At 35.9% G+C, this 13,204-nt stretch overlaps 1 protein-coding gene across 5 annotated transcripts in view; it reads left to right on the top strand.

The window, feature by feature from the left end:
* LOC128993603 (NF-kappa-B-repressing factor-like) overlaps positions 1–13,204 on the top strand; it is a 63,524-nt gene that overhangs the window by 17,971 nt on the left and 32,349 nt on the right. Inside the window, exon 7 of one of the 5 annotated variants that reach the window (XM_054417591.1) lies at positions 1,933–11,362. The exons of the other annotated variants lie outside the window; for them this stretch is intronic. Coding sequence (XP_054273566.1) covers positions 1,933–8,617 — 6,685 coding nt within the window. The 3' untranslated portion in view covers positions 8,618–11,362. Of the gene's footprint in view, positions 1–1,932; positions 11,363–13,204 lie in introns of those variants that run through there. 5 annotated transcript variants of the gene reach the window in all.

Below are 13,204 nucleotides of genomic sequence, written 5' to 3' on the forward strand. Positions count from 1 at the left end.
TACTGAAGAAACTCATGCAATGCCTTATTTTTAAGTTCACTGTAAGAGTCCTTGGAAAAATTTACTGTTTTTATATATTTTTTTATCAACAACTTGCGTAAAGAATCCGGCTGCTCATTGTGTAATGTGGCGAAAGTTTGTTTCTTTGTCCCATTAAAATCCAACCAGCGACTCAAACTCATTGTTTGATTAACACTGGTCTAGGTTATTTCAGTTGACAAAAAAGCCAAGGGTCGTAAAAGACTCAAATACAGTTTAACTTAAACTATCCGGATGAATTGGGACCAGACTCCATTCAGATAATCATTAGAGAGTGGCATTACGCAAATGACTCATCACATGCCTGATTGATACAAAATTGCAATCGACCCACTGCATGATGGACCCAATAAATACCCATTGAAATGGACCCGTTAAAATATTTCATAGGTTACCCTCAGACTGCAAGGAACTTAATTTTTTAGCCAAAATTGTTTTTCTTTGTCTTTGGTGATCTGAATTGTTGGCGATCTAGGTGATTCAAGTTTGGATAGTTGGAGTTCTGTTGCATGAATATTTCTTTAAAAATATAGTATCATTCAATCAAATTTATTACGTATTATAGCCGACTAATTTTTTTTTAAGTTTTCACTATTTTAGAATAATTTAAGTTAAAAGTTGTCATCCAAGCCCTCCCCTAATGGTAGCAATACCATTCCTCTCCTAACATTTCCCATCACATAGTCGGGCTGTTTTCTCGACCCAAGCCAGAGAAATTTGGCAATAACTTCCATCAAAGTTATTTGGTAAAATTTTTTATACGTAGCCTTTTTGTAGTTTTAAAAGCTTTATCGTGGTTGTAATGGCACGACCCATTGTCATGAAAAACAGAAGACATTTACAGATTTTTATTGAGGTAAGTTTTTTCTAAAAGCAGAAAGTTAAAAATAAGATAAAAAATAAATTTAGCATCAGCTTTTAAAGCTATTTAGTTAAAAGTCTTTTCAACCTTAGATATCTGATTAAACTATCGTGTGAAGAAAGCTCAATTGTACATACAATACGTATTTGTAATTTTCTCCATTAGTTGTATCAAACAGGGTGTCTGTAACACCCAAATTTTATAAGATATATTTTATGCTCTTTACAACTCCTAACTTATTGTAAATGTTTGAATTTTTACCATGGAAGTTATTAATTGTCCAAACCATGAGATATTTTTATGCTGATCTGTGTAAAGATTTCTTATTGAGAATTTGAGCAAGATAAGTAAGGTTAGAGGTAACTGAGAGCCCTGCTGTTAACCAAGTAACTTTTGTTATTAACTAAACCAACATTTCCACTTGTTGAACTAATATAAAAAATTAGTTTATTATTGTTATCCTAAAGAAAAATTGCTATCCTAAAGGTTTATTTTCGATTCAGAGCTAATGTAAATTAGCTAAATGTAATTTACAAACTCTTTCAATGTTAAGCTCAGAGGTAGGCAAACCCCTAATTTAATATTAGTGTTATAACAATAAAACTCATTCTCATATAGTGCATATTATGCCTATTTATAAAACTGAAATCATATTAAAAAATCATACCTCCTTTGAGTTTTATAAGTTTTATAAGATAAATTATAAAGCCTATATATATTGTCAAATTTTTCAGAATAATTGACATGGTAATAAAAATACTCTTTCATATAATTTTGAGAATTAATTCAGAGAATTCATATAATTTTGTGAGCCTCTGTCTATGTTTAACAAAATGTTAAATAAAATCTAAATAGTGTTTGTAAATAGTGGTTTGTGGTTAAGAAAACAGACTGACTACGGTACTTCCAAATCCTTAGTTTACGGATATTTTCAATACATTAACTGTATCAAATTAATCCTTATGATTGTTTATCCAAACCACCGAGATTCAATTGCTATGCCTCAGGTACATAGTGTCTATTGTTTTCAGACTAACGGAAGCAGAAAAAGAAGTCGAAGAGGTAGAAGAGGGTGAAGTAGTTGACGAAGAGGAAGACATATTTGGATTTAGCTCAAATAGTGAAATTATCCTCCCTTGCTCTTCCGACGATTGGGAAGACGAAGAGGAAGATGACGGGGAGCAAGAGGAAATGTTCATAAAAGACTGTGAGGTCTGTGACAAACTGAAATCAGTGACAGGAGAGGAGAATGACGACGTCGTGATGGACTCAATGTGGGGAACATGTTCTGACACAAGCGGTCTTGTGGAAATCACAGAATATGTGACAAACAAATCACCCAGCCAAGTCTGTGATACGGGGCAGGGGTATTCACCACAGAGTTCTTCAAAACCCCCAACTCAACCAATTTTTCTTCCTTCCACGAATAAAAAACGTAAGAAACGTAAAAATAAAAGATTTACGAAATTCATATTCTTTTTACCTGATGGCTCTAAAAAACAAATTGACAACCCAATTATTAATGAAAATAAAGAAATATATGACTATGCAAGAGCTAAAGTAATAGGAAATTCTAACTGTATCAACATTTCAAATAAAGACTTGAAAGAAAATACATTCCTCCGGGAATTTTTTCCTGAATATTTATCGAAAGTAGATCTAGACAACAATGCACCATCTGCGTTTGGCAGCCAAAATGACTCAATCCCACATTCTGAGAATATTTCCAACAATGATACTTCGTACAGTGATACTTCCAACAGTGATTCGGAAGCAAGTATAAGTTCAATGCATCAGATCCATGAAAAGAATGTTTCAAACAGTGGTACAGAAACAAACATAAGTTCTATGGATCAGACCCATGAGAAGTACGTTTCAAACAGTGGTATAGAAACAAACATAAATTCAATGCATCAGACCCACGAGAAAAAGGTTTCCAACATTAATAGAGACACAAATATAAGTTCAACGGATCAACATAGCGAGTGTGAAATCTCAGGACAGCTCTCTCTGCAAAGTGTATCATCAAACAATCAAACCAGTTGTTCTGAAAATATTCAACGTGTAACTGGCCAGTTGACTCCTCTTTCTTTCCCTAAACAACGCTTCCCTTATTACTCAAATGTAAATCCATTCCTTCCTGTGATCCAGCCATTTCCTCTACCTTTCCAACACCAACCAACTCGACAATTCCTTCCCTCAACGAGTCAATCAGTTCCAACACGACAATCAACACGACAATTCCTTCCCTCAACGAAACAACCAGTTCCAACACCACAATTCCTTCCCTCAACGAGTCAATTAGTTCCAACACCACAATTCCCTCCCTCAACAAGTCAATCAGTTCCAACACCTCAATTTCTTCCCTCAACAAGTCAACCAGTTCCAACACCACAATTCCCTCCCTCAAGGAGTCAAGCAGTTCCAACACCTCAATTCCTTCCCTCAATGAGTCAATCAGTTCCAACGCCTCAATTCCTTCCCTCAATGAGTCAATCAGTTCCAGCACCTCAATTTCTTCCCTCAACGAGTCAATTAGTTCCAACACCACAATTCCCTCCCTCAACAAGTCAATCAGTTCCAACACCTCAATTTCTTCCCTCAACGAGTCAATCAGTTCCAACACCACAATTCCCTCCCTCAAGGAGTCAATCAGTTCCGAAACCACAATTCCCTCCCTCAAGGAGTCAATCAGTTCCGAAACCACAATTCCTTCCTTCAACAAGTCAGTCAGTTCCAACACCACAATTCCTTCCCTCAATGAGTCAATCAGTTCCAACACCACAATTCCCTCCCTCAACGAGTCAATCAGTTCCAACACCTCAATTCCTTCCCTCAACGAGTCAATCAGTTCCAAATAAAAGTATTCCCCATACAGGAAATTCGTTAAAAAGATATAGAATGAAAAGAGTCAGATTTTTTCTACCTGATGGTTCTTTTAAACGAATAAACGTATCAGTTATTTATAAAAATAGAGAATTATCAGACTTTATAAAGGTCAATAAGGACGAAAATGGTGCTGTTCGTGTTACAAATAAAGATTTGAAAGTAAGAAAATTCCTGCGGGACCTTTTTCCTGAGTATTTGGCTAAAGTTGATCTGACGGACGATTTACCATCTGTGTCTAGAAACAACGATGTTTCAATCACTGGTCTGCATTCTGAGAATGTTTCCAACAGTGATATGGAAATAAACATAAGTTCAATGCATCGGACCTATGAGAAAAAGGTTTACAACATTAATAGAGACACAAATATAAGTTCAATGGATCAACATAACGAGTGTGAAATCTCAGGACAGCTCTCTCTGCAAAGTGTATCATCAAACAATCAAACCAGTTGTTCTGAAAATATTCAACGTGTAACTGGCCAGTTGACTCCTCTCTCTTTCCCTAAACAAAGCTTCCCTTATCACTCAAATGTAAATCCATTCCTTCCTGTGACCAAGCCATTTCCTCTACCTTTCCAACACCAACCAACACGACAATTCCTTCCCTCAACGAGTCAATCAGTTCCAAATAAAAGTATTCCCTATACAGGAAATTCTCTAAAAAGATACAGAATGAAAAGAGTCAGATTTTTTCTACCTGATGGTTCTTTTAAACGAATAAATGTATCAGTTATTTATAAAAATAGAGAATTATCAGACTTTATCAATGTCAATAAGGACAAAAATGGTGCTGTTCGTGTTACAAATAAAGATTTGAGAGTAAGTAAATTCCTGCGGGACCTTTTTCCTGAATATTTGTCAAAAGTTGATCTGACGGATGATTTACCATCTGTGTCTAGCAACAACGATGACTCAATCACTGATATGCATTCTGAAAATGTTTCCAACAGTGATATGGAAACAAGTATAAGTTCAATGCATCAGACCACTGAGAAGAATGTTTCAAACAGTGAATCAGAAACAAATATAAGTTCAATGCATCAGACCCACGAGAAGAATGTTTCAAACTTACATACAGAACCAAATGTAAGTTCAATGCATCAGACCACTGAGAAGAATGTTTTAAACATACATACAGAAACAAATATAAGTTCAGTGCATCAAGCCAACAGTGATACAGAAACGAATATCTCAGAAAGTCCATCTTTGCAAAGTGGAACATTGAATAGTCAACCCAGTTTTGCTGAAAACAATCCTGAAGATTCTAGAAAAGAATTACCTCTAACAAACAGTCAGAAACTGCTTTCGTCCACTAGAAGTGTACGTGCACCAAAAATACGTCTGTATTTATCTGATAACTCTACATTTAAGATTAATACTAATCATTTAAAGCATCACAACTATTTTCTTCGTCTGCAAGACCGAGAAAGGAGTACAGAAAGTTGCCCTCCTCCTGAATATAGTGATTCATCTTCTGACGAGTCAGAAACCGAATGGGTTCCAAAGACAAAATTGTTTATTTCAGAACCTGAAAGTTGTAGCATAGATGAGGTGCATGTGTTGCGTAGACGTTGGGAGGAGTATATAGTTCAGTTTAGTTCATCAAAAAGAAATCCATTTGCTAAAAAGTGGCAAACTTTCATTGACTGTTCTTCACCCGATGAAAGGATTCCTCTTTGCCAAAAATGGAAAATTTTCATGTCTTCTTTAAATATCAGAGAGTGTCTCAAGATACCAAACTCCATTTTGAAACCAGCTCACGAGCTTGTTGGACTTTCTCATACTAGACATAAATACATAGCACCCTTGAAATCCTCTTTGGTAAATCCTAGTTTAGTCACTGTTTATTCCTCAGGTGGTGCGAAACTAAAGATACCTAGGGGCTTGATCGTGGACAACACGTCGTGGACTGGTAATAAAGGAGAAAGTCCAACTTCAAACATGCCTAACACATCCAACAAAAAATTCCGTGACAGAAACATACGACTCTTTTTGGCGGATGGCTCCGCATTTAGAATTAAGAAATCGGTGTTTAATTCGAATAAGTGTTACAACCTTCACCAAAAAGTATTGACTGATATTAAAACAGGTGTGATAAAACAAGATGAAATGCCACCTCCAATTTATAGTGACTCATCGACGGATGAAGAGGACAGTGATTGGATCGATAAGTCTGGAGTAATAATTACAGAGCCCGATGATTGTGAGATTGATCAAACTCACATTTTGCGGAGGCGTTGGGAAAAGTACATTTTGATGGTGGGCTCTTCAAAAAGAAACCCTGTCGCCAAATTGTGGCGAGATTACTTAGAAAAATCACCCAAAGAACGAAAACCTTTGTGTCAGAAATGGAAGGATTTCATGGATCAAAGATTATGTTTCAGCAGGTTTAAAGTTCCAGATCCGGTTTTGCAAGAGGTAGGCCTACATGAAACTTTGGCTACTAGTTCAGGAAGGGAAGCAAGTGAGCTGCATAAACATTTACAAGCTTCTGAATCATTTTCTCCCGAGATGGACTTGGAAAAACATATAAACTCGAGTAGTCTGACTGTAGTTCATGCTATGAATCCATGTTCTTCACTCGGAGTGGTTAGGAGAGTCAGGACCAAGAATAAGAAAGAGAAAAGTCCTGATTATGTCACTGCCTTTCTGACTAGTGGTCTCAAGGTAAAACTTCATCATTCCATCATTCGTAAAAACAGTGATACAGAAACAAATATAAGTTCAATGCATCAGACCACTGAGAAGAATGTTTCTAACAATAATACAGAAACAAGTATAGGCCTAAGTTCAATGCATCAGACCACTGAGAAGAATGTTTCAAACAGTGATACAGAAACAAGTATAAGTTCAATGCATCAGACCACTGAGAAGAATGTTTCAAACTTACATACAGAACCAAATGTAAGTTCAATGCATCAGACCACTGAGAAGAATGTTTTAAACATACATACAGAAACAAATATAAGTTCAATGCATCAGACCACTGAGAAAAATATTTCAAACAGTGATACAGAAACAAGTATAAGTTCAATGCATCAGACCAATGAGTCGAATGTTTCAAACAATGATACAGAAACAAGTATAAGTTCAATGCATAAGACCACTGAGAAGAATGTTTCAAACGTTGATACAGAAACAAATATAAGTTCAACGCATCAGACCCATGAGAAGAATGTTTCAAACTTTCATACAGAACCAAATGTAAGTTCAATGCATCAGACCCACAAGAAGAATGTTTCAAACATTGATACAGAAACAAATATAAGTTCAGTACATCAAGCCAACAGTGATACAGAAACGAATATCTCAGAAAGTCCATCTTTGCAAAGTGGAACATTGAATAGTCAACCCAGTTTTGCTGAAAACAATCCTGAAGATTCTAGAAAAGAATTACCTCTAACAAACAGTCAGAAACTGCTTTCGTCCACTAGAAGAGTACGTGCACCAAAAATACGTCTGTATTTATCTGATAACTCTACATTTAGGATTAATACTAATCATTTAAAGCTTAACAACTATTTTCTTCGTCTGCAAGACCGAGAAAGGAGTACAGAAAGTTGCCCTCCTCCTGAATATAGTGATTCATCTTCTGACGAGTCAGAAACCGAATGGGTTCCAAAGACAAAATTGTTTATTTCAGAACCTGAAAGTTGTAGCATAGATGAGGTGCATGTGTTGCGTAGACGTTGGGAGGAGTATATAGTTCAGTTTAGTTCATCAAAAAGAAATCCATTTGCTAAAAAGTGGCAAACTTTCATTGACTGTTCTCCACCCGATGAAAGGATTCCTCTTTGCCAAAAATGGAAAATTTTCATGTCTTCTTTAAATATCAGAGAGTGTCTCAAGATACCAAACTCCATTTTGAAACCAGCTCACGAGCTTGTTGGACTTTCTCATACTAGACATAAATACATAGCACCCTTGGATTCCTCTTTAGTAAATCCTAGTTTAGTCACTGTTTATTCCTCAGGTGGTGTGAAACTAAAGATACGTAGGGGCTTGATCGTGGACAACAAGTCGTGGACTGGTAATAAAGGAGAAAGCCCAACATCAAACACGCCTCACACATTCACCAATACTTTCCAAAACGGAAAAATACGACTCTTTTTGGCGGATGGCTCCGTATTTAGGATTAAGAAATCGGAGTTTGGTTCGAATAAGCGTTACGACCTTCACCAAAAAGTATTGACTGATATTAAAACAGGTGTGATAAAACAAGATGAAATGCCACCTCCAATTTATAGTGACTCATCGACGGATGAAGAGGACAGTGATTGGGTCGATAAGTCTGGAGTAATAATTACAGAGCCCGATGATTGTGAGATTGATAAAACTCACATTTTGCGGAGGCGTTGGGAAAGGTACATTTTGATGGTGGGCTCTTCGAAAAGAAACCCTGTCGCCAAATTGTGGCGAGATTACTTAGAAAATTCACCCAAAGAGCGGAAACCATTGTGTCAGAAATGGAAGGATTTCATGGATCAAAGATTATTTTTCAACAGTTTTAAAGTTCCAGATCCGGTTTTGCAAGAGGTAGGCCTACACAAAACTTTGGCTACTAGTTCAGGAAGTGAAACAAGCGAGCTGCATAAACATTTACAAGCTTCTGAATCATTTTCTCCCGAGATGGACTTGGAAAAACATATAAACTCGAGTAGTCTGACTGTAGTTCATGCTATGAATTCATCTTCTTCACATGGAGTGGTTAGGAGAGTCAGGACAAAGAATAAGAAAGAGAAAAGTCCTGATTATGTCACTGCCTTTCTGGCTAGTGGGCACAAGGTAAAACTTCATCATTCCATCATTCGTAAAAACAACGTTTGATTTGAATGGTAAGGCTCAGCGCACAGGGTGTGACTGTTTTACAACTGTCGTTGCAGCAACTGTTTTGTGACCTTGGCAATGTATTGCAGTGGAGAGGCGCACACGACACAACTGGTTGTATGCGATTTCAAAAAACCTTTAAAACCAGTCACATACAACCGTGGGCCCGACGATGCAGTTGCGTTTCAGACTTCAGTTGCACGAGACCACGGGGTGTTTTTGTGGTGTTTGGTAGTATTTTGGTGGTATTATGACGGCCGTATAGTGTTTTTAGTGTTTATAATTTCCTATACCACTAGCTCTAGCTGCTACAAACAGCCTAGTACTAACATTCTTGCTCAAATAAGGGTGAACCCAATGCTCTCTCAGTACCCTTCGCTGTCTGACGTAGTAAGCGCACTTAAGGCCTTAATACAACGTAACTGCACTTAAATTCACACTCCACTGATTGCACAATAGACGCAACTGTAGTTGTAAAAAAACAGTCACACCTTGTGCGCTGAGCCTAAGACTGCAGTATTTGAAAAAGACCATTATGATTCTTTGTATTGTTAAATTCAAATTGTTATGAATCAAGTGTACAACCCTTTTAGGGTTTTCTAATCCATTCATTGAAAGTAATTGATTTTGTGTAGTTTAAAAGAAAGCTATTGGTTGTATCATGACTTTTGGATACGGAAATATGTATATCTATAATCATCATTTCACCCAATGAATTAAACAGGTGAAAACTAAGTCTTCAGAACCATTTGTGTTGTCATTTATGCACACGTTAATAAATACCACAAAAAGTTGGAACATATTCATGTTTTGTTTTTCGTGTTGTTGGCAGGGTTATCACTGGGCCCCCAGTAAAAGACTGATGTTAATTTACACATGTCTAGTACAGTTTAGCCCTGGTAGTTTCTTGCAGCCCTTGTTAAATGTTTGTATCATATCCAATATAAATATATTCTATGATTTATAGCCTGTTGTGTTCTAATTAGGATCTAAATATAACTGGCCAAGGTGTTGAATCACATTATGTTGCTGAATTCTTACTTTGTCTCCCATAGCAATCAATTTATACCCAAACCCTAAAACGGTATTTGGTATCACCATCTGACTTCCACCACTCAAATCCTCTGCATCGTATTCCTCAACTCATCAATTTCATGTTTAACTAAGGTGAGGTAGGGCAAATATGATAAGAAATCTGAAACTTCAGTAAATAGCTCTTTTCAGTATTAACTTAACTTATAAAAAATCTTAAAATTTTTTTAGTGTGGTTTTAACACTAATGCCGAAACCCTACCTAGGCTGACGTTAACCGAAACCCCCGGTCTGTGAGATCCCATTTAAAAATAATGGAACCCGCTTAGAAACACACAAACCGAAACCCTCGGCCTGTGAGACCCTGCTTTAAAATACACTAAAGCTGGGCTTCTGAGACGGACATGTTATGAACAGACAACCTGTCAAGGTCACGGCACCCATGCAAAATGAACAAACAATATATCAATTGGTAGGGAAGGTAATGGGGGAATGGTATCTCCCAAATAAACAGTGTTGCCAACATGCGTTTTTGAAAATTCCCGTGGGCCTGTCAGACCGGGGTTTCGATATTAGTGTTAAAAGGGTTTATGATTAAATAATAGTAAATGAATAACCTGTTCAAGAAAAAAAAATAAAAATAGATGTTAATCGAGCTCTGGCTTTATCTCACTTTACTTCTTCTCCTCACCTTTTCTTTGTACATTCATCCAAGTTTCTTACATAAAGATCTTCCCAAATTTGTTTTATTGGAGCTTATCTCCCCCCTTTTTATCATATGGATTGGACATCCATCTCAAAAGTCATATTTTTGCATCAGCAACTACGGCTGGTGCTTCTAACTGATCCCTTAGTGTAATGCTTCATTTAAAATATTTTAATGCTAATGATTACTTTTTAAATAAAGTAATATTTCATCACTCATATACTAAAAACTATCTAAAGCTAAACCAGAACCATGCTCTGAATCACAAAAAATGGAATAGGCAGCCTGGTTTCTAAAATAACAGTCGAATTAACAATTTTTGAAATTTTCCTACAGTTAAATTATTAGAAAAGCGTACAAACTTTCTAGAGTTTTGTGGATTGTCTATCTGCAATTCTTTTCTCATTCTCCCCTCCCCCCCCCCTCCGTTACTGTTATCCATTTCACCACAGCGCAAGCTACCGGCTAAAATTGTGATAACAACAGGGGTGTATAATTTTCCCACTATAAATTTCCTTCCATGACTATTAGTTAATAGTTTTGTAAGTTTTATTTCTTTTTATAGTTACGTTTACCAAAATTTATTTTTTAAATTTTTTATTTTAAATCTCAGAGAGATCCAACCAATTCAACCATTGTTTAAATAGTTAGGAGTTTTTATGATGCTTTGTATTTTTCAATATCAATTGGTCAACATTTTGTTTCACGAATTTGATATTTAATAAGGAATTATAATTTTGTTTAAACTATGTTGAATTATATATTGTTGAATTTATATGGATCCAGTTAATTTAATACGGACATTATGTGAATTAACATTGTTATTTATGCAATCCATTTCACAGAACACAAATAGCCTAAAATTTTTTTAAACTTAAATGTTTTGTAATAGTTAAATTTTTGCACAAAACTTGTATCAGATTTCTATACACTTTACTCCTTTGACATTATTACCTAATTGCAAAATATTATACTTATTTTTATTTGTTTACGTTTTACTGTGGATTATTTTTTAACTCTCGTTGATGTAAATAAAATGTATACTGTCAATAAAAATTTGATAAATTATGTGTTTGTCTGTGATTTTACCAGAGATGGTTACTTTAGAAAAAGAGTTTTCCTACAGTTACCTGACAAAGTGGGCTTCCTTGCACTTATTATAGCACGCCAAGTAGCTAATTGCTGCATTTACTTACTTTTGCCAACAACACAACACCATGTGCTTTTATTAGGCATGTCATATGTGTACCATTTTTATGTTTTATAGTAACTGTAGAAAAAAATTATAATGTGTAACTTGGGAAACTTTCCACACCCACCTGCGGCTCGTGCGTGTCATGTGCAGCAAAGTCCCACTTTACAGACAAGTTACACAAATAACTATTTCCTTTTAACAAGATGCCCAAAAGACCTGTCTGTAAGCATTGTATCAATTATCCAAGAAGGATTGTATCTACAAGAAGTCATTGGTTTTTCAAAAACGGTGTTCGGTGGATTTGCTGAGGTGTTAAACCAACCTCTAAACAGGCTAGCCTGATAACAGTTGCCGTACAGCAATCCATAACGTATATCTCTATCCACGAGTAGCACCCTGGACTTGACCAAGACGAGATTTCAACTTCAATCTATATTGTGCTGTCGTCACATACCAAATTTTATCCAAATTGGAGCACATGTGTACATTCACTCCAGAATTCATTTAGAAGTTAACTGTAAGAAAGGACCGTGCGGTCCTAAGTTCGCTTCAATAAACAAGGATTTTCATACAGTACTAAGGTTTGATTCATTCGCTTATAAAACCCAGCCAAAATCGAAAATACAGGGTGTCCGGTCATAAGTGTTAAATAAAATTTTGCATTAAACTACATGGTAATGGTGACAGAATGTCGCAAATTTGAGGTTCCCAACTTCAACAGTTAGAGAATAACAAATAAATTAAGATTTTTCAAAAATTATTGTAGTTGTTATGAAAAAGGTTATTTTACTCTGTTAAAAATGCACTTACTGTCAGTTTCAATGTCATTTTCAGAATCCTCACAAAATTTTAAATAAATATAACACATAATTGTTGGGGTACGTAAAAATATTCTATTTAAAATTCTTCGTTAAACAAATTATTTTTATATCGACGAAAATGTAAATAACATTCAGCAGTTTATTTCTCGGTTGTTGAGTTCCGGAGAGGTTTACAAATATGACTAAAAACTTCCTTATTCAAAGGGCTTTACAATGATGTATAACAACATTTACCTACTGTCAAATCCATGGTGAATTTTACGCACTATTGTGAAAAATCACGGTCAAGCCAAAACAGATATTGTAAAAAATAATAAAATTTTACTTACTATTTTATGAGCTGACCACTGATGATGAGGGTATGTATAATTTATGATTGACCAGACTACACTTCCATCAAACTAAAGAGTTTTTTTTAAGACTTTGGAAAATTTGTAATTAAAAAACACAACACATTAGTAAAAAACATAATACACACTACAATTTAAATATGAAATGATAGTTAACCCATTAAACAAATCAATGACACACTTTGTCCGAAGCACAAATCACAGTTTGGGTGTAAAGTGCCCACCGTTTTCCCGCAACCAGGCCCTAGCTCTTTTACGGATTGCGCCAACTGTGACCTCATACGTCAATTTTTCCCTTACTTTCCCAGCAGCCTCAAAGATTCTCTCCCGTAACTCAACTTCAGAGTTTACAACAGTTGAGTAAACTAGACTTTTCATGTAACCCCAAACAAAAAAATCTAACGGGCTCAAGTCTGGAGATCGAGGAGGCCATGTCACACTTCCTCCACGTCCAATCCATGTCGGGTAGTTTTGGGATAGCCA

Source organism: Macrosteles quadrilineatus, unplaced genomic scaffold, assembly GCF_028750875.1.
Source record: "Macrosteles quadrilineatus isolate MER2022 unplaced genomic scaffold, UCM_ALF_1.0 Scaffold_4__1_contigs__length_99947679, whole genome shotgun sequence".
NCBI lineage: Eukaryota > Metazoa > Arthropoda > Insecta > Hemiptera > Cicadellidae > Macrosteles > Macrosteles quadrilineatus.